At 43.5% G+C, this 27937-nt stretch overlaps 1 protein-coding gene across 4 annotated transcripts in view; it reads right to left on the reverse strand.

Annotated features, from left to right (window-relative positions):
• The window catches only part of FN1 (fibronectin 1), a 93762-nt gene that overhangs the window by 48838 nt on the left and 16987 nt on the right, over positions 1 to 27937 (reverse strand). For all 4 annotated transcript variants that reach the window (XM_063116099.1, XM_063116097.1, XM_063116096.1 and 1 more), the window contains exons 9-19: positions 23509 to 23685; positions 22730 to 22882; positions 18721 to 18849; positions 16171 to 16314; positions 9782 to 9903; positions 9181 to 9358; positions 7517 to 7693; positions 4783 to 4911; positions 4575 to 4664; positions 4021 to 4215; positions 2934 to 3206 (exon numbers count right to left, since the gene is read on the reverse strand). In XM_063116099.1, coding sequence (XP_062972169.1) covers positions 2934 to 3206; positions 4021 to 4215; positions 4575 to 4664; positions 4783 to 4911; positions 7517 to 7693; positions 9181 to 9358; positions 9782 to 9903; positions 16171 to 16314; positions 18721 to 18849; positions 22730 to 22882; positions 23509 to 23685 — 1767 coding nt within the window. The remainder of the gene's footprint in view (positions 1 to 2933; positions 3207 to 4020; positions 4216 to 4574; positions 4665 to 4782; positions 4912 to 7516; positions 7694 to 9180; positions 9359 to 9781; positions 9904 to 16170; positions 16315 to 18720; positions 18850 to 22729; positions 22883 to 23508; positions 23686 to 27937) is intronic.

Raw genomic sequence — 27937 nt, forward strand, 5'->3', positions numbered from 1 at the left:
TACTCCATTGTAAGTGTGCATAGGATTCCAACTATAGATTTCATCTGTCTTCTTAGTAATGGGGTTGTAGATTTTGATACCAGTTACTGGGTGTGTGTTTTTAACTGCTACATTTTGAAACTTCAATGGGCTTCAGCAAAAACATTTGCATTCCCCATGGAATAACGGGCTCAAGTTACAGGAAGTCAGATTCCGTCTGGACATCAGGAAAAACTTCCTGACTGTTAGAGCAGTATGACAATGGAACCAGTTACCTAGGGAGGTTGTGGGCTCTCCCACACTAGAGGACTTCAAGAGGCAGCTGGACAACCATCTGTCAAGTATGTTGTAGGGTGGATTCCTGCACTGAGCAGGGGGTTGGACTCGATGGCCTTTTAGGCTCCTTCCAACTCTACTATTCTATGATTCTATGGTCTTTTCATGCAACCTGCTTCTTTATATTACCCTTGCCCCAAATGCTGGCACTGTGTAAGGTAGAACTGCCCGTCTTGCAACTGTTTCCTTAAGCCTGAGTCTAGGAAAGAGGCAAAAGAAGGGGATCACAAAACCACACTGGTTCTCAATCTGCGTCAGTCTGTATATTGCAGTTTCTCCACTTCTACTTCTAGTGTGGCAAAATTACACCTCTCAGAGAGGTGTAAACCTGTGCCTGGAGTATATCACTTCATACTACAGGCTGGGATTTATGATCAAATGTTTCTCAATACAAATAAATAAATAACAACCCCTGCACGCAGAAAACTGATATGTCCAGGAAAAAGACTAGCTCTCTCTCACTTCCTCTGACATGCTAGTTTTCTATGTGCATGGATATTTTCTTTTTGTTTGTGCATGTGTGTGTGTTGTTCTTACATTCATCTGATCTCCCACCTACAGTATGAAGTAGGACAGCCTATAGTTAGATGACTTTATATTGTTCACTTAACGCACAATGGACAATATCCAATACTGCCGCTGTGCCCATTCTGTTGCACCACAGTGATTCCGCTAGCACAGCAAGGAGTTAGCAGTTCCTAAAGCAACCCAAAAAAACTAGCAGAACCACTTATTTCTGGATCAGCTAAGGTCCCTTCTGCAAGCTCCACTGACCTGCCTAGTTCTGGAAATTAGCAGAAAGGCTTGTTTCCAATTTCTTTAAGAACCACTAAACCACACATACACACACACCCATTGCAGTAGCTGTGGATCCCACTGGCACACAGGCAGCAGTTAATACAACCTACTATCTTGACTCATCATAATTAAAAAACTCTTAAAATCTACAGATTTTTCATTCTATCACATAAAAGACACAATCCTTGTTTGTTTCTAAGACCACTAGTATTACTGAAAATAATCTGATTATATCTGTTTGTTTTGTAGGTAAATGGAAATATCTGTAGATTTCATAAGGAAGCTTTATCATTGTGGCTGAAGGATGCCTAAGGTCCCTTCCAATTCTTCAATTTTATGATGTTTTCTGCAGGCCAAAAATCTGAGCAAGGCTGCCACCGTGGGAAGAAAATTATTAAAGAATTGTTCTTTGAAAACTCTCGTCTAATCATTTCCCCCCAGAAATTTCAATTGCAGTACAGGATTTATGTGCGCGCTTCTCAAAATGTGGTTTAGAGAAAGCAATTATGGTCATGATCATAACGTATGGAAAGCACAGTTCCTGACATCTGTTACTAGTTCTAGCCAGGCATATGAAGAAGAACTATACTCAGCACTACATTTTTAAAGTAGATTTGGGATCTGATTCATCACTGCCTGGTGATTTGGCCATCAAGTATACAATTTAAAAATGGTACCGTACCGCAATGGTATACTCAGCACAGAGGACTGATAAAATGGCTTTACTCTTAAGCAGATCATGTTGGCATTCTGGATTAATGAGCATTTTACAAGTTTATAGATAGCAGCTGTGACCAGGAAACCTCCACTAAAGGGAATGCCAACACACACACACACACACAATTTGATTCAAAAGCCCAGTCTACTAAAGCAAGAAATTCAATGTATCTGAAATGAACATTCATTTTTAGTTGCTGTACAAAAGTCAGGAAATGCCCCAGCAAACAGGCATAAGTTGTCAGATGAAACTCTCCACGTTGGGACCCTGCCTAATCCCAATGTGGAGAGGAGGCCTCTCAGTGGATGCCACAGTGGAGAAGGCCCTTCTCTGCATTGCTGTCTGATGAACATTGGATAAAACGTGGTGTGGGTTTCTCCCACAGAACGTAAGACCTATGAGGAAGAGGTCTCTTAAATATCATAGAACCATAGAATAGCAGAGTTGGAAGGGGCCTACAAGGCCATCGAGTCCAACCCCCTGCTCAGTGCAGGAATCCACCCTAAATAACCAGGTCCTGAGCTGTTTAGGGCCTTAGAAACCAACAGTGCTACCTTGAATATGGCTTGAACTCTCGACTGAGCAATCTAGCCACTGTATAGTACACAAACTGCAGCTTCTGAACAAACCTCAAGGGCAGGCCACATACATTACAAAACAGTAGTCCAGAAACACTATTCTTCCAGGGACGTTGACATTTTCTAACTTCAGCTGGCTCAAAACTTCTAGTGCATCATATGAGAAGACAGAGCACATTGTTGTGGTTATTTTTTATTAGTATTATTGTATTATTATTATTGTTTATTATTGTAAACTGCGCAGAGAGCTTCGGCTATGGAGCAGTATATAAACGTAATAAAATAAATAAATAAATAAAATCTAATGATCCGAAAAAGCAATTTTAAGTTCAATAGGAGGCACTCCTGAACCCGAAAGAGAACAAATGCCTTACACAAGGTGCACAAATTCTTTCACTGGCTCATCTTACCCATTAACTTCCAATTTTCTATTTATAAATAAAATATATTTGTGAAATGATGGAATTACTGGCAGGGTGAATTTGGAGTAAAGGTCTAAACTGAGATCAAGGAGATATACTCACTGGTTGTTTGTTCTCCAGTCAATGGTTCACTCTCTGTGCCTTGTCCTAGGGCATAGATCTTGAAAAGATAGGTTGTTCCGGGCAAAAGATCCATGACCTCAGTAAAGGAATACCTAGTAACAGGCAACTTCTGCCCATGGTGTCCAGGGCGGTTAACTGGAATCACTTCTACGCGATAGCCGGTCACTGCGCTGTCTGGGGGCGTCCACATAACGGTGATTTTGACATCACTGACATCCAGAAACTGCAACTCACTGGGGGAAGGTACCTCACCTAACAAAAAAAATGTAGACAGCAAATTCCTTACTGAATTGCAACAGTGAATGCATAAACTGTGAGCTGAGCAAGGAAAAGGATAATCTCATCACCGTATTATCACAACTGTCCTCTTCTTAGGAACCATTTCAAAATTAGCTTCCAGATGGGAACAGTTAAAATGTAAGTTAAAAAAATATGCTATGTAAACCCAACACACATTACATAACACTATATCAAACAGAAATCCCAGTGTTCCCTTTTTTTTTTCAATGTTCCTGGAAACTCTGGAGATGAATTCTCTCATTGGAAACGAAATTGTGAAGGGTACAGTGAGGGCAAGGCTGAAGCTGTATCATTTTCATCATCTCTGCCCACCCCACCCTGAAACTAGTAGAGAAATGAAATGCTGATTCAGTGGCATATGGGTTCCGGGTCCCCAACGCTGCACTGTTTCACAAGAAGGGTAAAACACACACACACACACAATAGAAAAATAACTAGAAAACAAAAATCTTTCTTTTTCTGAAATGAGGCATATAAATCTATACAACCTCGAAAGGCAGCAGCTCGTTTTTAAAATATTTAACAAAAAGCCAAAACTCAAGAGTAGATGCATGCTCATAGTCCAGAATTAAGGGCATTAATCCATGCTCCCTCTGATGGATGGGCCATAAATATAATGACTAAATAATATGCTTATGAATACAATTTTGGGGCACATGCATGAAAAGGAAAAAACCAGTTAGCTTCAGTTGCCAAAATTACAGGAAACGTGGCCTAGAAACAATGCAGATAGACAGACAGACAGAGAGATAGATATGGGTCATACCTGCCCGTGGGACTCCTGTGGTCTGCTGCTGAATGAAGATGGGAGTGCTCTCCTGATTGTCTTCCACAGAATAAATGCTGATGTTGTATTTAACACCAGGCATCAACTCACTGAGCGTCACCGAGGTAGCAGACTCAGGTAGATTGAGTTCTGTACTGCTACCTTCTACAGATGGAGTATAGATAATTCGGTAACCTAGTACAGACAGAAATGCATAGTCAACCCAGGGCACAAACAATGGAACAGAATGGGAGATCTGTTCATCCCTGTCCCTATCATTATTCCCAACATCCTTATTTGGTTTTGCCTATGTTTTCAGAATGGAGGACCAATAAGCCTAAATCTAGTACAATTTAGGGGAGTGGGGAGGAACATGAATCAAACGCTACATAATCCTCAGCTTCAATTACACCGGCCACAAAATTAATCGTCACCTCCTCTTTTCTGGGAAATATACTTTTGTGTGTGGATAAAGTTTAGTCCTCAGCTCTTACAGATGTAAAATAAAAAACCTCACCAAAATTTTAAAATCAATACAGGCAAATGAGGCAGACCTGTAATTGGAGCTTCTGGTCTGTTCCAGCGCACAAGGATTGAAGTGTCATCAACGTTTTCTACAATGTGATCAGGAGGGGCATCAGGTGCTGTTCAAGGAAACGACAAATAAGAAAGTCAAATGAGAAACCAGGAAATGTTGAACTTTGAAGAGGGGGAACTGCAGCATGCAGTCTATCCTTGCCAATATTGTGTGATCAAGCATACCGGTTGTCTGTGAAGTTGACAGGATTAGATTTTCTCCACCCTCTTCTGAAATCTGATAGACTTTGATAATGTAGTTGCGGCCAGGGAGCAAGTCGGGGATGTTAATTGAATTGACGTTCTTTGGAAGTTCTTGAATAATAAGAAGAGAAAAATTAAAAAAGGGTTGTGATGTTCTTTGGAAGTACAAATCTCATTCACTTCATAAAGTGATTGTAATAGCAATCAGTAATTGTAGTAGTTGCAGTAGTTATAATAGTTGGAGTATTGTTAGAGATCATTCTGTTTACTTAACCAAAATCCAAATCAGATCTGAGTGGTAGTCATTTCTGCCAAACTATTCATTGGCTTCAGCTTATTTTTCTAATTTGGAGCAGGATTTTTTCTTGTCTGGATCATAGAATCATAGAATAGTAGAGTTGGAAGGGTCCTATAAGGCCATCAAGTCCAACCCCCTGCTCAATGCAAGAATTCACCCTAAAGCATAGTTGACAGATGGTTGTCCAGCTGCCTCTTGAATGTGGGAGAGCCCACAACCTCCCTAGGTAACTGGTTCCATTGTTGTACTACTCTAACAGTCAGGAAGTTTTTCCTGATGTCCAACCGGAATCTGGCTTCCTGTAACTTCAGCCCATTATTCCGTGTCTCACGTCAGTGGGTGACAAGGCTCTGTCACATCTCCACTGACATGTCGCCTGGATTTGTACCTGCTAACTTAGATTTGTGTGAACATTTGATGCACCCAACAAACATATTCGAACTAAACTCCGAATGCAAGCAACCAAGTCACTGGGATTCTGAGACGCTGATCTTATACACACTTACTTGAGTGTAAATCCCAATGACTTCAGCAGGAATTATTTCTGAGTAAACAGTCATATGATTCAACTGCACAATGCAATTCTCACCATTAGTCAGAACTCTGGAGTGAAATTGTTGCCTGGCAAAAAAAAACTAGTGGTCTACTTTGCCTGGTTGCAGCCAACAGACACAATTACGCTGCCCTGAGACCTTAGTGATATAGGGCGGGATATAAATATTTTAAATAAATAAATAATAAATAAATTATATGTAGGTTCATAATGCTCTGTATAATCCCACTATCTCTGCTGATGAGACCTGGATTTTGATTAGCAGTTGTTATGCAACTGAGGCTGTTGCTAGACGAGGAGTTAGCGCGGTGTGAGGCCTGGTCTCCCTCCTGTGCATCCAAATGACACACAGGGGATCCTGGGGTCAGGCCGGGCTAAGTCCTCCCTTGAACCGGGATAAGCGGATCCACTTATGTCCTGGCTTTTCCACAGCCCCGGCCTCAGGTCTAGCAGGGTCCGTGGCTTTTCCCGGCTGCTCGCTTACTCACGAGTAGCCAGGAGAAGCCACGGACTAGGCACAGCATTCCATAGGAGTGCTGTGCCCATCGGGCCGGGGGGGGAGCACGGGGGGGGGGGGAGATGGGGGCCGGGGGAAAGAACGGACCCGGCAGGAGAGATTGGGGGGGGGAAGAAGAACGGGGACAGCCATGGCAGACGGGGGCGGGGGAAGAAGAACGAGGACGGGGGACAGGGCCTGGTGGACAGGGGCGGAAGAAGGATGGGGACAGGTCTGGCGGACAGGGCCTGGCGGATGAGGGGGGGAAGAAGGACGGGGACAGGCATGGCGGACAGGGGGGAGAAGGACGGGGACAGGGCCTGGCGGATGGGGGGGGAAGAAGGACGGGGACAGGCATGGCGGACAGGGGGGAGAAGGACGGGGACACGGCCTGGTGGATGAGGGGGGGAAGAAGGACGGGGACAGGCATGGCGGACAGGGGGGAGAAGGACGGGGACAGGGCCTGGTGGATGAGGGGGGGAAGAAGGACGGGGACAGGCATGGCGGACAGGGGGGAGAAGGATGGGGACAGGGCCTGGCAGATGAGGGGGGGAAGAAGGACGGGGACAGGCATGGCGGACAGGGGGGAGAAGGACGGGGACAGGGCCTGGTGGATGGGGGGGAAGAAGGACGGGGACAGGCATGGAGGACAGGGGGGAGAAGGACGGGGACAGGGCCTGGTGGATGAGGGGGGGAAGAAGGACGGGGACAGGCATGGCAGACAGGGGGGAGAAGGACGGGGATAGGGCCTGGCAGATGAGGGGGGGAAGAAGGACGGGGACAGGCATGGCGGACAGGGGGCAGAAGGATGGGGACAGGGCCTGGCGGATGAGGGGGGGAAGGACGGGGACAGGCATGGCGGACAGGGGGGAGAAGGACGGGGACAGGGCCTGGTGGATGGGGGGGGAAGGACAGGGACAGGCATGGCGGACGGGGGGGACGAAGGACGGGGACAGGCATGGCGGACGGGTGAGCGAGTGGGCAGGGGGGGCATCCGACATTGGGGGGAAATCAGGGGCAGGGGGAGCGGGGAACCCTTTATTTTTTTAAAAAAAAGTCCTTACTTTTACATTGGTGCGCTCCTGCACACATGGCCCTTTAAGTTGGGAAAAACCGGAACACGCGACGGGGCTTTCCCTTGCCCCGTCGCGTGTTTTCGTATAGCTAGGGGCGACGGCGCGCACCAGCTGCAGCGCGGTGTCACCCCTACTCCTGACCAGATTATCTGGTAGGTCTAGCAAGGCCCTGAGTCATATTTGACAAGCTTTATAAGCTATAAGGGAATTAACTGTATTAACTGTATTTAACAAATTAACTGTATTTATACTGTTTGAGAATGTGGCTCACGAGATCAGGCCAGACACCTTACCCAGATGTTTGGGCTCATCACCATCTTCACTCAGTTCATATTCCACACGGAAGCCTGAGACTGTGTCTGAAGCAGAAACCCAGGAGACTACAAAGCTATTGGCTGTAATTTCTGTGACAGATTCAGAGATAGACACCACAGAAGGAAGTGCTGTTGTTTCACCTGTTTGAGGACGGGCTGCGAAGCAAAATAATCAAGGTATAAGACAAAGATATTTTCACAGAAGGAAAGCTGCCAGAAATCAAGAGCTAGTTCCTTAGAGTTACTTTCTGACTTTATTGTTTTAGCATCCATTTCTTAGATTTATTTTTGTAAATTAAATTATCCAGTTAAAAACTGATACCAAAAAAGAATGCATGTTCAGTAGATACAATTCAAAACACAAAAGTACTCAGGGGAAAACACAATCAATATCAAAAATAAATGATGGATGGATGGAGAGAAAAGGGCAGTAGCTATGTTTGAAGACAGGGCAAACCTTCTAGCTCTCAATCTTTTTTTTTTAAAGAATACGGTAGTATAAGGGTTATTCCTCGAAATCTACCAGAACAATTTTACTCATTTGTTTTAAACTTGAGCAGTAAAGACATGCAGAAAATGCTGAAAGTTCAAACAAATGTCAAAGCTCAAGATTTACTAGCCAAACAGTATTTTCCATGTCCTGGTTAGGAGCCTGAGGCAGTCAGAGAACTACAGCTCCCACATATCTCAGGTACATAAGGAGAAAAACACTTAGGCAGGGATGGAAGAAAGCCCTTGGGTTTTGCAAGAAGCCTGCTCTCGGAACAGCCATATTGGCAGCAGGGATGGTGGTGGAGGCAGTGGCAAAAGCTTTGAAGCTTCAGCAGAAGAAGAAAAGAAATGGCCCTAGGAAAAGCCAGGTGTTAAAATGTGAGGGAAGTTGGGGAGCTTGAGGCCTGAGGGGAAGAAGTGAACATCATTGACAGATGTGACGAAGTGAGGGCCAAGAGTCCTCAGTCGCATTGAAGGAAAGTAACCTCCATACAGCTTCTGAAGGACAGTTATAGTGGGAGTCAAGGAATAGTATGCTTTGCCCTCAGGCTACTGGCGCCCATGGCAACATGGGCTTTAGACTAGTCACATAATAGTTAAAATTTGCATGTATAGAGACAGATATATTCTTATATTAAATGCTTTTAATCTGCCATCAATACATTCAGACAAAAACTGGATTCTTCCAAGCAAGGCTTTTATTGTGCAATTGGACTGCCTCATTCACCAAAAATAAAAATAAAAATGGGCGGGGGGGATTTCAATTTGTAGCCTTCCCATGTTTTCACCACTATTTATTCATTATTATTATTATATTAGAAAAATTCCATTACGGAAGAAAAGCTGGTATAGCTGCTCAACACTTTTTGGCTGACAGTATTATCCCACCATGTGGAAACGCTCTTTGATTTTGGATGGTGCAAAATAAATAATATAACTCCTGCATAAGAAGCTTAATTATAGACTTATCCTTATCATGTGAATACATGCTAGCAACACAGCAATAACATAGCAACTACTAGAAGTTCTAAAATACGCCATATATCTGCTTCAGGGACCAGAACAGAAGCAGAATGAACACAAGTAAAAGGTGAAGGTCACAGAGGCCCACTACATTGTAGACTGAATTCCGCTTTCACAATAGTACTTACTTGAAATATCTGTAGTACTAGAGGTGGTAAATTCAAAACGGGTGACTTCTCTCTGGCCATAATGCTGTACGCTAATAAGCTGCCCCTCATAAAGTACACCAGGTTTGAGGCCTGAGATAGTATAGGAATTCAAATAGCCTGGGATGCTGGCCTCTTTCCACTTCACTCTAGAATTTTTCTAAAGGAAAAAAACCACAGTGGCTATCAGGACAGGAACAAACCAACAGCAGAAGTCTGCATTTATCCTTGACTTGGGACTTCAGAGCAGGTGAAGACTGAACCAGATTCCTGCTCCTGCTCAGGTTGGACTGTCCGCTTCTCCCCTGACATGGGGCCATTCAATACCAGCTGCCCTGTGGGGCAAGAAATCCAGCAGGGACAGGGTGGCAGGTGGAGAGAATACTAGCCATTTGCTCCTGTTCCAGCTGGGCTGGCTTGGGTTTGTTATTCTAAATGTATGGATTGCGAGTGGTCCTCTGCTGTTTATAAGTTTTGTTAGCTGCTTCCAGGAGTGTGGTTACAAATGTGCAACAGTTTTGCAGCGGTCTTCTAAATTCTACGACTGGGAAAATGTTGCTCTATGGAAGTCGGAACTACTTACTTGTCTCCATCGGAGTATGTAACTGGCAATGTGAGAGGATTCAGGTGCAACCCACTGGACGGGATGAGAATCAGGATGAATCGGGACATCTGTGATAATCACCTGGACTGGACCAGTAGAACCTAAAATATAAAATTTCCCCATTAGTTTACTTAGGACTTCTTTTATGATTTCTTTTCTATCCATTTTTTTCTAATACTGACTGTTGCACAGGGTACGATTTTTTGTCAGGACTACAGCTGAGGAGAGAAGGTTTAAACCTTCCATGCTGCAATCCAAAATAACCTCCCCCCACCCAAGTTACTATTAATTTTGTGGAAAATCCAGATTTAGCTGCTAGTTATACAATTAATATAATGTGTAGTTTGCCCTTACTGACTGGCTGAGGTCACCCATCAGCAGTCAAAAATCACTAAACTAGCAGCACTTGCTTTTAGTTTGATTGATGCAATGCTCTTTCTGACCTTCGTTTTCTTAAACATCTGTATAAATCTAGCTATTGAATGAGCCGAAGGTGCTTTCGGAGCAAGGCTAAAATTCCCACAGCACATCAGTGAACAACTGTCTGACTCTGTAGAAACCTCTGCTATTTCAGCAATTAAATTCTTCCTTTTTAAAAAGTTTCCTTTTGCAAACTTGTTTGGACAACTGTATAACATACATACCTGTGGAAACTTTAAAAAGCTTTCATTAGCGCAAAGTCCCTCCCCAAACTGAGACCATTTCAAAGGCAGCCCAACTCCCGAAGAGAGACTCAGGAACTCTGTTGTTTGATTTACTTACATATTTACCATCAGTCTTGTATCTAAGAGAGGTCTTGGCTATCACTCTGAAGGTACACATAGTTCACATAACTCCATGAGACGTTTGTTTTAACAGCCGGATAAGAGTCACAGGGGCTCAACACATTTCAAAAGCTAACCAAAGGAACCTGAGAGTTTGGCTCCCTTTCCACCAGAATGTGCTATTTCTTTTGGACTAATATTTTATACTTTAGAGCAGAGGAACTCATTACAGAGGATCCGGGGCAAAATTCCAGCTAACAAACCAACTGAGGCATCCCCTTGCTGTAGGTGAACCATCCCAAAAATAGCATTTACTATTTCTAGGGTGACCCTATGAAAAGGAGGACAGGGCTCCTGTATCTTTAACAGTTGTATTGAAAAGGGAATTTCAGCAGGTGTCGTTTGTATATATGGAGAACCTGGTGAAATTCCCTCTTCATCACAACAGTTAAAGCTGCCCTCTTTTAAATCTGGCCACTCTAGTATAGCTCCTGCAGCTTTAACTGTGGTGATGAAGAGGGAATTTCACCAGGTGCTGCAGGCATACAAATGACACCTGCTTAAATTCCCTTTTCTATGCAACTGTTAAAGATACAGGAGCCCTGTCCTCCTTTTCATATGGTCACCCTAACTATTTCCAAGTTCCTACCCCAGAGTTGTTAACCTGAGGTAATCCTCCTGCCTACGGAAGCAAAGAATCCCAGCGAGTTTTAGCACGATACCCTTGCCAACTCTCCAGGGTTATCAGTGTGCTTCTCTACTGAACTATGAACCTACCCACCAAGGACAACTATGCTAATGTTTACCTTAACTCCAAGAACACCTAGTTTAATAAAGCCAGCCTTCATTTGCCAGCACTGCTGCTTCCACTGAAAAACCGTTAGCTCAAAGCTAAAGTCATGGAAAGGGCCAAAACCTGCTCACCAGTGTCCCACCGAGAACCATGTTCCATGTGATTATTCTTATGCATTCTATGAGTTTAATCTGTGTAGGAACAGTGATGTGCAATGATGTTATTAGTTGTCCTCAGCATTAGCGTGACCATATGGAAAGAAGGACAGGACTCCTGTATCTTTAACAGTTGTCTAGAAAGGGGAATTTCAGCAGGTGTCATTCGTATGCATGCAGACCCTGGTGAAATCCCCTCTTCATCACAACAGTTAAAGCTTCAGGAGCCCTGCCCTCTTTTGTATCTGGTCACTCTAGCATAGACCAGTTACAAAAGAGGACAGGGCTCCTGCAGCTTTACCTGTTGCGATGAGGAGGGAATTTCACCAGGTGCTGCATGCATACAAATGATACCTTCTCTACACAACTGTTAAAAGATACAGGAGCCCTGCCCTCCATTTCATATGGTCACCCTATGTAGCATGCCAATGGAAAGTCCGGATATTAACCTTACAAATAAGGAAGTAAACTTATTGCAGTATATGTGGCAGCTTTAGGCTGTTTCTCCCTCTGCATTTTGTAGTCCCATATGAACATCTCCGTATATAAACACACACACACACACCTTGCATCAATTTAAAATGGTGCATGTGTGTTTAAATTCTCACTTTTCTCCTGTGAAATTCATAAGAATGAAACCCAGTCCTTGCTGATCACTACTTCCATGCACTTCACAACAAAAAGCTTACATTTATTTCTTTGTTTTATATTTTTATAGTGCCTTTCTGGAAAGTCATCAAGGCAATGTACAACAAATGAAACAAAACAAGAATAGCATAGAAACATAAAAAATCAACAAGAAAACCATATCAAAGCATTTAAACAACAACATTAAAACCATTAATAGCAATTTAAAAGCCAAACTGAAAAAGCACCAAAAAGGTGTTCATGGCATTCTGAGCTGATACAAGATATTAGGGCAAGACATGTCAAGAGCAGATAAGTCTCTAAAAATATACCACTTGATATTTTTACAGTTCCTGGAAGCAAAAATAAATTGAGAGGTTGGATACATGCAATCGAGAATAATCAGGACTTATAGTTGATCAAATTCTTAATTTTCCCCAAGATGGTACTGTTTGCTTAAAACAGAAAATGAAAGAGCCCAGTATCTACAAATTGCATTTAGAGAGTTATGCTTTCTAACCATGTCTAAAATATTCTTAAATGGAAGATACAGGCACTTTTAAGAAACCATACAAACTTTGTATGTGCAGGCTGAAATGAGGAGAGGATATCAAAACATATAAAAGTTTAAAAACACCAAAATAAACCAGCTCAGGAAAAGCCTGTGAAAGGATGTGTTTGCAGAGGCATTTAAGGGATGTTTATTTATTTATTTGCAATGGCTAGTAGTCAAATTCAATGGATGTTTGACTCATAGTTATCTACACCCAAGTACAAAACGCACAGAGAGAAGTAGCTCACTCCCACTCAGTTCATCCTCTTGAAATATGTTAATCCCCTCAGAATACATAAACAAATTAAAGGCTAAAATGAGATCAAGGGCTATTATGCTAGAAGAGCAGATATAAACCTAGCGTAAATCCCAATGGATTATTGGGCAGGAAGGCAAAGTGGTAAAGAGTCTGTAGACCTGGGAGCCCTGCCTCCACAACACCCGAGGCAGAAGCTTCACCACAGAAGAGGCAGCAAAGCGCAGAAGTCCGGAACGGCTCCAGGGTTTGCGTTATCTTGGTAGCACCCAAGGGACAGCAGGTACTGCCACAACATGACATTATGATACTCATTTATTTTATTTCATTCTAAGGCCATGGCTAGACCTACCCAGTCTAGCGCGATGGAGGGGGTATGATATGGTTATCGCGGGATCTCCCCCTCTGTCTACACACAGTGTGTGACATCCTAGGAGGAAGAGGACGTCACACCCGCCATTTTGTTTTTTGTTTTTAAAGGAGACAGTGCACATGAGCGCTCGTGTGCAAAAGCTCAGTTTTTTAAATTAAAAAAAAAATCCCCGCCCCTGCGATGGGCACGGAGCCCATGCCCGGTTACTCGCGAGGAGCCAGGACAAACCACGATGTCCACCCACAAGTTCTGCGGTCTCAGGATCATCCCGAGAGTGCGGAAAAAGTGGGATTAAAGGGTAGGCGGTCATCCCTCCCTGCTCCCAGGATGCCCTGTGAGTCATGTGGACGCACAGGGGCGATCCCAGGGCGATCCCCGGGATATCGCTCCTAGCTATGCCCTGAGAGTTGGATTGCTACATTTCATGTTGATGTTGGGAATTTGATCCAAGGCAGACAAGTGAGTGACCCAGTTCTTTTATTGTTTGGTCAATGGATTTTGCTTTCCCTTGGGGCATGGGATTTAGTTCCGTATCACTCAAGCAAGTGAGCCTTGGCAGACAACCTGGAGGAGCACAGATTGCTCATTCCTGCTGACTTTTACTTGTGGCTCTTTCTAGCTCTGGACTATATGGCCCAGCATGTAAAAAAAAACTGATAAACAGATTTGCCTTCCAATGGAGTGAATGGAATTAACTACCTTTCTGAACTTTCTGGCCACACAATACCCAGATTCACTAACAAAATTATTTACAGTAATCATTGATTCAATTGGTCTTTTATTGCATCATCTTAATTGCTGTAAGGATATGCAAGCATTTGAACCACACACAGATCTCCAGGCAAAGTTCAATTTAACCTCAAATCCTGCCTTATATCACATCAGCAAAAAGTTGTATGAAATGTTCACCCACCGCCTACCTAACCAAAAAAGCATTTGTTATTTCAGAGTGGCTATTTCAAAGTTGTTATCCTGAAGCAATAAGCCCATTTACTCATAACTCATTTATTTAGTGGAACCAATATCCCATGATCATTAAAGGTATGAGTATATGTGAAGCCTAAAACCTACAAATGCAGTTTCCACACACAAAGATTAACCCCATAGCTTTCCTATCAATGTATGTACCTCAGACCGAAACAGAACAACCACGCTCATATCAACCATGTCTATGAAGAGTTCCTGGAACTCAATCATCAAGACAGCTCAAACATTTTTCTTTAGAGATCAGATCATGTCAGGTACTATATACCAACAAGGTTAATAGCAATAATTCTAGGTTCAAGATTTGCAATGAAATTATGTATCATGCTTTAAGGTAGATTCCTGCACTGAGCAGGGGGTTGGACTTGATGGCCTTATAGACCCCTTCCAACTCTACTATTCTATGATTCTAATGAAACAGACTGAAAGCTAGTATATCACTGAGGTTAAAAGATAGAGCTATGAATTAGGAAGCCCTGGTTTGAATTTCCCAGTGGCTATTACCTTATTAGGTGGCCATAGGCAAGTCACTTTTCTCACTGGCTCAAGTTCTTCTCTGGAATATGAGAGTAATGCCAGTCTTTCTTACAGGACTTTTTGTATCAATTATAACAATTTATATGTAGCATTTTGAACACTCAAAAAGCCCTATTTAAATGGTAACTGCAAGAACAAAATTAATCCCCAGCAAACCAAATTCTTAAGTGAATACAAAACATTTCCATGGGGTTTCTGTAAAGGGTGTCCAAATGTACAGAACCGTGATCTGAAACTTCAATGATGCTTTAGGTGCCCATTAAACATAGTTTGCAGCACATTTAACTGAGCAAAGTAGTGACAGTCTAGTCAGCAGAACAGTCAACTTTTTGAGACTTTCACTGTTGTATGAAAGGAGAAATTCAGCAGGTGAAGTTTTATCCATCATTACCTGTCCATGCCAAAGTATCACCAGCTAAATTTTTCCTTGCCATGAAGCTTTAAAAAGCACAGGAACTCTGCCAGGGAAAAGGGTGAGCTATAATAACAACAAGAATAGCCATCACCATCACTCAAAGCAGAAACCTAAAAGAAAGCAACATGCAATTCACATTGTTTCTACCTAATTGTGCTTTTGGGTTCCCCGGTTTTGGTCATAGTGCTGTCCTTTCACACCAATGTTAGCGTTATCAATTTCCAGGGCAATTCTCAAGCTTTACCTGAGCTAGGGTGACCATGTGAAAAAGAGGACAGGGCTCCTGTGTCTTTAACAGTTGCATAGAAAAGTGTCATTCAGCAGGTGTCATTTGTATATATGGAGAACCTCTTGATCACCACAGTTAAAGCTGCAGGAGCTATACTAGAGTGACCAAATTTAAAAGAGGGCAGGGCACCTGCAGCTTTAACTGTGGTGAGGAAGAGGAAATTTCACCAGGTTCCCCATATATACAAATGACACCTGCTGAAATTTCCTTTTCAATACAACTGTTAAAGGTGAAGGAGTCCTGTCCTCCTTTTCACATGGTCACCCTAGCTCAGGTAAAGCTTGAGAATTGCCCTGGAAATTGATAACGCTAACATTGGTGTGAAAGGACAGCACTATGACCAAAACCGGGGAACCCAAAAGCACAATTAGGTAGAAACAATGTGAATTGCATGTAGGTTGATTCATGCAAAGGCTCTCATTGGACATGTGTTTACCTTTAAGTTTCTCCTTCTCTCTCGGGTTAAAATGTAATTAAAACTATAAGATAAGATTCTCAGGAAACAGGATTCTGTGCCAGAGACAAAGGTCTGTACGTAATTCTGCACACACAGAATCACAGAAAACAAGCACACCTGCTCACCAGATACGTGTCGGGTATTTTTTTAAAAAAGGATTCTTACTTGGGTATGTACTCAAAGGCTGGCAGTGCCATTCTCCAATCCCACGTCCATAACAGTAGCACTGATACCTGACACCATGAACGTGCTTCTCCCATGAATCCCCAATCTGGTAAAAGGTCTGGCTCTCTGAATCCTGGCACTGGTCTAAACACAGGAAAAGAAGAGAGAAGGGTGTGGTTATTTCAAGGTCATTTCAAGCATGGGATTCCTCAAGCTTGCAGACTAAACTAGCCCTCCTCCACATTTCCATGTAGCCCCTTGAAATTCCTGAATGAATTTGACCCCAACCTGCTTTTGACTCTATCTTAACCTGAGATGGATTTATTTATTTATTACATTTTTATACCGCCCAATAGCTGAAGCTCTCTGGGCGGTTCACAAAAATTAAAACCATGAAAAGCACAACAAAACAACCAACAGTCTAAAAACACAAACACAACATACAATATAATAAGCACAACCAGGATAAAACCACACAGCAGAAATTGATATAGGTTAAAATACAGAATTAAATTTAAATTTAAGTTAAAATTAAGTGTTAAAATACTGAGAGAATAAAAAGGTCTTCAGCTGGCGACGAAAGGAGTACAGTGTAGGCGCCAGGCGGACCTCTCTGGGGAGCTCATTCCACAACCGGGGTGCCACAGCGGAGAAAGCCCTCCTCCTAGTAGCCACCTGCCTCACTTCCTTTGGCAGGGGCTCATGGAAAAGGAGCCCTGTGGGTGATCTTAAGGTCCGGGCAGGTACATATGGGAGGAGGCTTTCCTTCAAATAACCTGGCCCCAAGCTGTTTAGGTAGGGTGACCATATGAAAAGGAGGACAGGGCTCCAGTATCTTTAACAGTTGTATTGAAAAGGGAATTTCTGCGGGTGTCATTTGTATATACGGAGAACCTGCTGAAATTCCCTCTTCATCACAACAGTTAAAGCTGCAGGTGCCCTGCCCTCTTTTAAATCTGGTCACTCTAGTAGAGCTCCTGCACTTTAACTGTTGTGATGAAGAGGAAATTTCACCAGGTTTTCCATATACACAAATGACACCTGCTGTTAAAGATACAGGAGCCCTGTCCTCCTTTTCATATGGTCACCCTACCACAGGGTAATGAGAAGGGCTCAGCTACACAACTGGACTCAAAGGCTTCTGGACGGGCACTTCTGTTGGGCTGCAGCCAATCAGAACCCACTTCTCACTTGGGAAGCTGGTTCAAGGTTGTACATCTGTGCGCTGCAGCCTGACTCTAGGTGAGAAGAGGAAAGGGCCACGCCCTGCTTTGTTTCACTTTGCCTACATAGAATAGAAAGTCTGTGTACATGTATGTTTAAGAGCTGGACTCCATATAAACCGCCCAGAGAGCTTTGGCTATGGGGCGGTATATAACTGTAAATCATCATCATCATCCAGCATAAACATGTGATATGCTATTAGATCTGTGCTGTGTCAGGCTGGAGGCAGAAGTCTCAATGGTTAAATGCTCCCCTGTTTAAATACTCCCTGCATCCAGAAAGCTGCCCAGCTAAGAGAAGCCTAGTTTTGTTTTGCTTTAATGTGCAAGAATGTTTTATATTTTTATTAACAGGGGTGGGAAATGCAAACAAGCATTTCCCTCACCCTTTCTCCGGCAGTGAGTAGTGCCCCCAAATGCTCCAAGGTGCAGTCCGACCTCTCCTGTACTCACTCCACCTCTTCCCGCCTATCCTATGTGTGCTCAAATTGTCCGGCATCCTTTGCGTTTAATTGAAAGTTTAAGAGAAAGTGACTTGTCTAAAGCCAGATAGCAAGTCTCTGGCAGAGAAAGCCTTCAAACACAAATCATTCCATGACTTTCTGTTAATTCCATTACGCAGATGGGAACTAAAACGGAGAGGAAAAGATACAGCTAAGGCCAGACAAATGAGTGGCTGTCTGACGCACTGTCAAAAAGGACACCTGCGTCGTAGTTTTAGTCAGAGCAGATTTACTTGTCGTAAGATAGGATTCATTTTTGTAAATGTGAATACGTCAAAATGTATCTCTAGGGAGATGCACAAAATACTTCCTTTACCACTAAGAGCATGTCTACACAGTGCCTTTTTACCGGGATTTGTCCCTGGATCGTCCCTGTGCATCCACACGATACACAGGGGATCCCGGGAGCAGGCAGGGATGATCTCTCCATTTCCCCAGGATTTCTGGGACCACCTTCCCCCCAGTTTTTCCTGCGATCCTGGGATGATCCTGAGGACCGTGGGCAGTGTTGGTGCCCATCTCAGCTTCTTTCCCTCCTCCCCGTGAGTAGTGGGGGTCAGGCCGGGGCCGGGGGGAGCCAGGCCCTGGCCCGTGAGGTCCCGTGAGTACCGTGAGCCGGGCTGGGGGGAGTCCAGGGACATGGGGGGGGTGAGCGGGGTCGGGGCTATATTCTTTCAGACGCCAGGTGAAGCCCTTTTTCTTCTCTCAGCATTTTAAGTCTATAACTTTATCATTTTAACTTTGCTTGTTTTAAATTTGTACTTTAATTTTGTATTTCTGCACTGCTGCTGATTTTATCCTGGTACAGATAGGAATGAACTTACCAATAGGATCGCATTTCCATCTTCCCCGACCTTCGCCAAAGCATGTGCAGTTCAGCATGTGTCCTTCTTCATGACGTTTGTGGAAGGTCTGGTTAACGTCATAGGTGATCCCATCAACTATGCATTGGTCTGTTTTGAGAGACAAACATAATATTTGTCCCATTGATTACTTTGAACAAATATTGGCCGCAAGAGAGCATGTTGTTTTTCCACTCAATTTAGCAATGCACAGGGGTTTTTTCAAAGTATGGCAAAGAGGCAGCAATTTCATGTATTCAACAAAAGAAGGCAGCAGTGTGAATGATCCAATACATATAGAGTGCCCAAGGCACACAACTATATAACACACCTACAGCGATGGACAGTAACAATTAGCCATCAACCTCATTTATTTACAAATATATATAAAATATAAAATAAACTGATGCATAACACTTGCACGGTCATCTGTGGCAAATTAATTGCCTAATAAACTGTGTGTGAAGAGTACTCCAAATACAACAATTCTTTTTTATAATAATTTTTTCAATGTATAATGTACATAGAACACAATCACAGTTTTTTGGCACAATTTAAACACAATTTCTTTGACACAGTGCTGGCTATGATATCAGCATGGAACCTAGACATATATTTACAATGGGAGGTTATATTTATCATTTTCTAGTTCTTATCATATTTATTATTTTCTCATTCTTGTCAGGGTTGTAGATTTTATTTATTGACAGGTCTCCGCGGTTTGTTTTCCTGTTTTCGCTAAGAGCTTCGTCGGAACAAACGTCATGACGAGTCGGCTGAAAACCGTAAATTATTGTATGGTCAACATCTGGGGTAAACACCTCCAAATGAAACAGCCGGTCTGCTTGTAGCCTGAAAAAAACGTGAATGGCAGCTGCGCATGATAAGAACTAAATGGGGTTGATGGTTAATTGTTACTGTCCATCGCTGTAGGTGTGTTATGTAGTTGTGTGCCTTGGGCACTCCATATGTATAGGAATTTCATGTAGACAGGCATTTTTCACTTCACTCAAGTGGTAATATCAGTAGTAACCCATCGGTGGCACAGTGGGCAAGCCCAGCGAGAGATCACTTTACAGCTACCTAACCTTGGGTAATGTGAACACACGGAGCTGGGCAGTTACTGAGCTAAATAAAATTCATGAGAAACATTGGAGGCTGCCTGTGCCAATAAATTATATTCAGATCCGCTAGCAGCGCTGGGGATTTTTCTCCATCCCCTACTTCTTCCAAATGTGGATCCACTGGTGTAAGCCAGATGGAGGATGATCAAATGCCTGCACTCTTCCCCTTTGAAGTTTTATTTACCTTTCATGCTGCTTAAGCACTTCTCTACCCACACTCGAGGAAGTTTTAATAGCGTGTTCTGCCTATTTCTCCTGCAGATTACGGATCCCTCTCTAGGCAGCCTTCAAAATGTCACTAAAAAAGCGCAACATAGCTACGTGATGCTCCACACTTGCTTTTCAGTTTATTAGAAGCCAACAAATGAGGCTTTCTCTATGTTACCAAAAGGATACAAACAAAGGAACTGCCCGGAGAGCTTCGGCTATTGGGCGGTATAAAAATGTAATAAATTAATAAAGGATCCTGCACTAAAGCATCCCAGATTATACGAATACAAATTAGCATGCATTTGCACATTTTATTCCACTTCACAGATTCAAAGGGAGCATATTCTATTTATTTACTGGGCCTCAGGCACCAAGAAATAAGTTGTTGTTTTCAAGAACAGAAGTGGCAGCAGAGAAAAATAGAAAGACAGGCCTGGAAACCAACATCTGAAGGCTATCTGAAGGAACGCCTCCTCCCGTATGTACCTGCCCGGACCATAAGGTCATCCTCATGTGTCCTTCTCCGTGAGCCCTGGCCAAAGGAAGTGAGGCAGGTGGCTACCAGGAGGAGGGCCTTCTCTGCTGTGGCACCCCGGCTGTGGAATGAGCTCCCTAAGGAGGTTCGCTTGGCACCTACATTATATGCTTTTAGACGCCAGGTGAAGACCTTTTTATTCTCCCAGCATTTTAACAGTCTATAAATAAATTTTAACTTGATGTTTTAAATTTGTAATTTTGCATTGCTGCTGTTTTTATCTGGTTGAGCTTTTATATTGTATTTTACATTATGGTTTTATCCTGTTGTTTTATACTTTGAATGTTTTTAATTTTTGTGAACCACCCAGAGAGCTCCGGCTATTGGGCGGTATAGAAATGTAATCAATCAATAAATAATAAATAAATAAACATCAGTCGCCATTCCAAGGGAGGAGGTGGAAGTGCAAAGCACACGTGAGAGGAAAGTCAGGAAAACAACCCGAGAGCTCAAATCGTTTATAGAATCATAGAATCATAGAATAGCAGAGCTGGAAGGGGCCTATAAGGCCATCGAGTCCAACCCCCTGCTCAATGCAGGAATCCACCCTAAAGCATCCCTGACTGATGGTTGTCCAGCTGCCTCTTGAATGCCTCTAGTGTGGGAGAGCCCACAACCTCCCTAGGTAGCTGATTCCACCGTCGCACTGCTCTAACAGTCAGGAAGTTTTTCCTGATGTCCAGCTGGAATCTGGCTTCTTTAACTTGAGCCCGTTATTCCGTGTTCTGCACTCTGGAGGATCGAGAAGAGATCCTGGCCCTCCTCTGTGTGACAACCTTTGAAGTATTTGAAGAGTGCTCTCATGTCTCCCCTCAATCTTCTCTTCTCCAGGCTAAACATGCCCAGTTCTTTCAGTCTCTCTTCATAGGGCTTTGTTTCTAGACCTCTGATCATCCTGGTTGCCCTCTTCTGAACACGCTCCAGCTTGTCTGCGTCCTTCTTGAATTGTGGAGCCCAGAACTGATAATGTCCCGTTTCCTACTCTTGTTTTGACAATGGGTGTAGGAAACAACCAGAACGTGGCTGCATGTTCACTGCAAGTCTTAGACTTGGTTCGCATGCTTGTGTGGCCACCCATGGGATTGATACCCTGCTAGGTATCTCACAGACACACCAGCTCTGGATCGGAAAGGTCAAGGCAGGACATGCACCTGCTGTGATTTTCACAGCCATAGCAGATTGGAAAAGTGACCACTGTCACAAAAATGGCAATGACTACATTCCCTGCCCGCCCCCCCACACCTCATACAGAGCCAAGATATGCAGACAGCGAATGAGAGTTTGAGACATTTCTGGGGGAGATTCTGCCTCAGAAGAGGATTCTCTGAGGTTTTCAAGAACTGCGATTCCCCACCAGATTCTATATTCTTCATGAAATTCTACCTATAGAGCTCCACAGAATATGAAAGGCCTTGGCTATTATTAGTCATACCTGTCCCCCTGGATTGTTGTAGAGATGCTGAGCATAACTGCTGAGCCTGAGGCCTTAGCTAGACCTACGTGGAAGTCCGGAGGGGAAAGGAGGGGAGAGCTCGCGTTGCGATTAACGTGAGATCTCGCCCTCGTTTACATGTAAGGCTTGACGACCTCAGAAAGAGAGGCGTTGTGCCCGCCATTTTCTTTTATTTTCTTAAAGTGACGGCAGCGCACGAATGGTCATGCGCAAAGGTAAGTGGGTTTTTTTTAAATTTTAACTACTTTCCCCGATCCCCCCACCCTACCCCCGATGGGCGCAGCGCTCCCAGCTCCCCGCGAGTAATCGCACGGAGCAGAGTAAACCTGCGGAAATGGGCCACACGCTCTGCGGACTTGGGCTCCCTGATCCCGGGACCCCCTGTGCGTCATCTGGACGCACAGGGACGATCCCGGGGTTCGCCCCGGGATATAGCCTGGTCTAGCTAAGGCCTGACTCATTTCCTTTTAATGCCAATTGGATAGTCCCACTTTACTAATTACACAATAAGACGACTTTATTATATTTGAAGACTGTCTGCTATAACTCCCTTCTCCATGCACCAGCTTGCATCCACACCGTATCTTGATTGGTTTATAGGGTAATCCTTACCACCATACAGACTACAATTGGTCGCATCGAATTGACCACAGAAGCAATATCAAATACCTCTCAGCTGGGAATAAGCAATGCAGGTCCATTCTCCACGACCATTTCCCATACAAGTACATCTCATCATATGGCCCATATCATGCTGCTTGTCCCATTGGTCTCCAACACGGTACATAACACCTTCATTGGTGGTGCAGATTTCCTCATGAGCTGTTCAAGGAACAAAAAGAGTGACGTTTATTTGTTGGGGCTTGTTTTTGTTTTTGCCAGGCTTTATGTTAAGCAAAATAACAAGGCAATTTCCCATGAATATTCATTCTGATTTTTCACCAGGGCTTCGATAGTGATGTGATTGCTGAAGCTGTAATCAACAGCTGTTTTCACCTAAGCATATCAAATGTCAATTTCCATTTATTTCAGGAAGAAAATTCAGTTTGGATTTGCAGCTACTTTGAGTCTTGGGCCACAGCTAGACCTAAGGTTTATCCTGGGATCATCCAGAGTTCACCTCTGCCTGAGCACTGGATGCCCTGTGTGTCACCTAGATGAACAGGTTTGACCCCAGGACGATCCAGGGATAAACCTTAGGTCTAGCTATGGACTTGCACTCTAAATCTGAATTATGGAAAAGCTGAAGGATTTGAATGAAACCTTGACTGACTGATTTAGGTTAATCTTTATAGACAGCACCTAACTTTACAGACAGCTGTTGAGTCTTAATTAATGTTCATACAAACCAAATACCACTTCATAACACACCCACCCCAAAATTAAAGAGCAACTAGCAAGCCAGATGGCTTTGCATATGACTCTCCCTAAAAACATATTCCACATACCTGCCATGGGACAAAATCCAAACTTCTGATCAGCATCATAATTTGGGGTGGTTCCACACCACTTCATGTTATCTCTCCGCCCCTCAGAAGTACAATCAGTGTAATTCCGGTTGTTGTAGAGGAAAGGAAAATAGCACAGGGCGCCATTGGAGTTACCACCACGCGTCTGAACTAAGACTGCAAGAAAGGAAAAACCATTCAAAGAAAGGGACTCTGGATGCCTATCAAAGCTGCTAATGACACAAATTCATCACATAACACCTTATCTGGGACAACAACACGTTGGATAATGAAGATATAGCTATTCCAATCCAAGACAGAGTGTTACTTTGAATGTTTTTAATTTTTGTGAACCGCCCAGAGAGCTCTGGCTATTGGGCGGTATAGAAATGTAACAAATAAATCTTGACGGGCCTGCTTTTGAATCCCAGCTAAGCAATGTTACTCAGCACAGTCCTATTATCTCAGGGCAACTTCATGCACACACATAGAACAAAGCACCTCCACTCACATGGCCACCTGGCTATGAAGGTGGTGCCGACGCAAGAGTTTTGGATTCTGGGACCCCGGGCTACGCTACTTGGAAGATGGACTGCTGGCAAGGGATGGGTTGCACCTCACAAGGGCTGGAAAGAATGTGTTTTGCCACAGCATGAAGAACTTGATCAAGAGAGCTTTATGCTCCTCATGATTTTAATTTTTGTGAACCGCCCAGAGAGGTACTGCTTCCCCTCTATTCGGCCCTGGTTAGGCCTCATCTGGAGTATTGCGTCCAGTTCTGTCACCACACTTCAAGAAGGATGCAGACAAGCTGGAGCGTGTTCAGAGGAGGGCAACCAGGATGATCAGGGGTCTGGAAACAAAGCCCTATGAAGAGAGACTGAAAGAACTGGGCATGTTTAGTCTTGAGAAGAGGAGATTGAGGGGAGACATGATGGCACTCTTCAAATACTTGAAAGGTTGTCACACAGAGGAGGGCCAGGATCTCTTCTTGATCATCCCAGAGTACAGGACACGGAATCATGGGCTCAAGTTAAAGGAAGCCAGATTCCAGCTGGACATCAGGAAAAACGTCCTGACTGTTAGAGCAGTACGACATTGGAATCAGTTACCTAGGGAGGTTGTGGGCTCTCCCACACTAGAGGCCTTCAAGAGGCAGCTGGACAGCTATCTATCATGGATGCTTTGAGGTGGATTCCTGCATTGAGCAGGGGGTTGGACTCGATGGCCTTATAGGCTCCTTCCAACTCTACTATTCTGTGGTTCTATGATTCAACACAGCTGGAGCTACCTCAGCCAAGCACATGCCCACAATTGTATGGAAACTATAACATGTGACTTGGTGCATCTCCATATAAAGTAACACACAACACAAATTACAACCATGATTTTATACGAGGTTAAAAACTGTCATTCAGGAGTGTTCCTGAAGGAGGATTGATTTCAAAACATGTTTGGCCTAAAAATAAACCTTTTCCAGTACACCTGGACATTTCCACCCTTCCCCTTCCTGAGAGTGGTGCCTTCCTGTTTGTTTTTCCTGCACCTCCAGATAAAGTGTTAGTTATCCTGCAGCTGCTTTTCAAATGTGCCATGCTCACAGGAATTGCTGCTGAAAGTTGTAATTCTATGGGACAGGTTGTACATTCTGTTCTCTGTATTACTGCATCCCCTGGGTTTTTCTGGGGTACACCACATGGAGCCATTTAAACCCACAGCTTCACAACAACTTAAACTATAGGGTTGTTGGGAGGAAACAGTGGAATAAGGTTGTAAAGAATTTTAGAAAAGTAACAAATAGGGTCTACACAGATAATGACTTGCAAAAACCAAAGCAATCCTCCATCTGTATGGTAAAGGCATGAAAGAAATTACTGGCAAATATGGAAAACCAAACTCTGCTTTTGAGTTTAAGCCATCCCGCTCATTCAAGTATTCGGAGTCAAATGGACATTCTTCGCCTCTAACTTTCTCTAACGTTCTAGAGATGCAGCTTCTTATCTTCAATCCAATAGGGAAGAGAAACCCATCTTTGATCTTATCTAAAGAATGGGTGCAAAACAGCTGGACCACTGCAAAACCAGGGCAGCAAATGTCTCTGTTCTTGATCACTTTTTTAAACAAGCAGAACACCAGTCTACTTCAGCTGGGAGGCAGTGCTAACCCCATTCCACATGACCCCTTTAAAGGGAGCACTTTGCTGACCGGTCGTATGTCTTCTTCAACGCAGTGCAAATGTAAATGAAGGGCAGGGCAGCAGCAAATTTACCCATATGCTTATAATTGATAGAAGTTAAATGAAAAATCAGTGGGGGTAGTGGGCAGACTGCCTGAGAACAGAAGTGCTCTGTTAGATTTTAAGTCAGCCTTCCTCAACCTGGGGCGCTCCAGATGTGTTGGACTACAACTCCCAGAATGCCCCAGCCAGCTGGCTGGGGCATTCTGGGAGATGCAGTCCAACACATCTGGAGCGCCCCAGGTTGAGGAAGGCCGCTTTAAGTCCTTAACTTACATCCCTAATTACAACCTAATGGTTTTAAATAGTCAGAAAGAATGAGACGTTTGCTTTTGTGGTTCTATTTAAAGGATTCCTTGGGCCTCCTTCATGAGGCCCTTTACATTGCAAGGTTATAATCAATGCCACTCCCCGCTGCTAAAGGAAGCGTATTCTTTAAAAAGATCAAAGTGGGATAAAAGCAGGTGCAGCATACAAGCAAGGGGCCTGGATCTTCACCTGAGGTGGCCGAAAGCAAAAGAAACGGGATCTTTAACAGAAGCAAAGTGAAAAACTACCGCACAGCAAGATCAGATAATTCAGAACTCGAAAATCGGAAGTGAAATTCACAAGCATCCCTGATTTGAGCCACCAGAGCACTGCTGGGTGTGTTCCTTTCATATAATTTATTTGTTTATTTTTATTTTATTTTATTACATTTTTATACCACCCAATAGCCGAAGCTCTCTGGGCGGTTCACAAAAATTAAAACCATGAAGAGCATAAAAACAACCAACAAATTTAAAACACAAATACAAAATTATCATTCAGGTGGGCAGTTTCTGCTTTGGTAAGGTATTAGGAGAGAACAGTTCCATTCCTTCTCAGACCATTTAGCTACACAGAGAGAGCCCTGTTTTAATGCAAATCTCTCTCCCCATCTCCAACGGAGACAAAATTCTTTGGGTGGAAAGGTCACACAAGTAGTAGGTTCTGATTGCTGCTATATATGGCAACCTGGCTGGAGATTCAGGATGTAGAGAGTGACATCAGAACATTGCACTGATCAGGCTCAGGAGGCATCTTTCCCAAGGCCTAATATGGACATTGGTCTTACTGGACTAAAAAGAAAAGAAAAAATCCCAGCCAGACACATTCAGAAAAAAAGTGCTCTGGATAATGATGCTTTGTCTGGGCTACCAACTCTTTTTCGAAGTAATCCCTCCCACCCACTCATCTACAACTCTACGAGAGGCACGCTAGATTTTTATTTCAGTTGGTAGCATTTTTCCACATGCATTTCCTAGGATCGTCTGACGAGACCCAGTAAAGAAACACGGAAGAAAAATTGGTGAGTAATGCCCTAGCTTTCCAATTCCTGATGAACAACGCATGTCTTTCCTATGGAACAATTGCAAAATCGGCCCCTGAAAGTGCTTTTTCCCCAGGGCTTTGGACCAATTTGGAACAAGCAGCAGCCAAGGAACAACATTTTTAGACTTTAAAATGGAGATAGGGGAGAAGGCTCACCGAGGCTGCGATCCTGTACACAGTTGCCTAGGGGTAAATGCTATTTAACTCAGTGGCACTTACTTCTAAGAAGACATGCATAGGATTGCACTGGTAGATTTATATCCTACCTTACTCATGGTCTGAGTACTGAGAAAGTGGCATCTTGTGTTACTGCCACTTTGTAAAAGCAGAACCTAGCATGTGGACTGAATAGCTTGCCCGTGGCTATCTGGTAAGGCTATGGCTGAGCTTAGATTGGACTAAACTGGCTCTCTGTTGGGGCTACCTACTCCTTCCATCATTGCCAGGCCTTCTGGGTATCTTTTATTTCTTACAGTTCATCCCCACCACACCCCACATAAGAAAAGTGTCAGCTACTGAGTTCAGTGCAGCAATGACAAATTGCAAGTAATATAGGGTGACCCTATGAAAAGAAGGACAGGGCTCCTGTATCTTTAACAGTTGCATAGAAAAGGGAATTTCAGCAGGTGTCATTTGTATGCATGCAGCCCCTGGTGAAATTTCTTCTTCATCACAACAGTTAAAGCTGCAGGAGCTATACTGCAGCTATACTGTGACCAGATTTAAAAGAGGGCAGGGCACCTGCAGCTTTAACTGTGGTGATGAAGAGGGAATTTTCCATATATACAAATGACACCTACTGAAATTCTCTTTTCTATGCAACTGTTAAAGATATAGGAG

The sequence above is a fragment of the Elgaria multicarinata genome, chromosome 2 (genome assembly GCF_023053635.1).
Source record: "Elgaria multicarinata webbii isolate HBS135686 ecotype San Diego chromosome 2, rElgMul1.1.pri, whole genome shotgun sequence".
NCBI classification, from domain to species: Eukaryota; Metazoa; Chordata; class Lepidosauria; order Squamata; family Anguidae; genus Elgaria; species Elgaria multicarinata.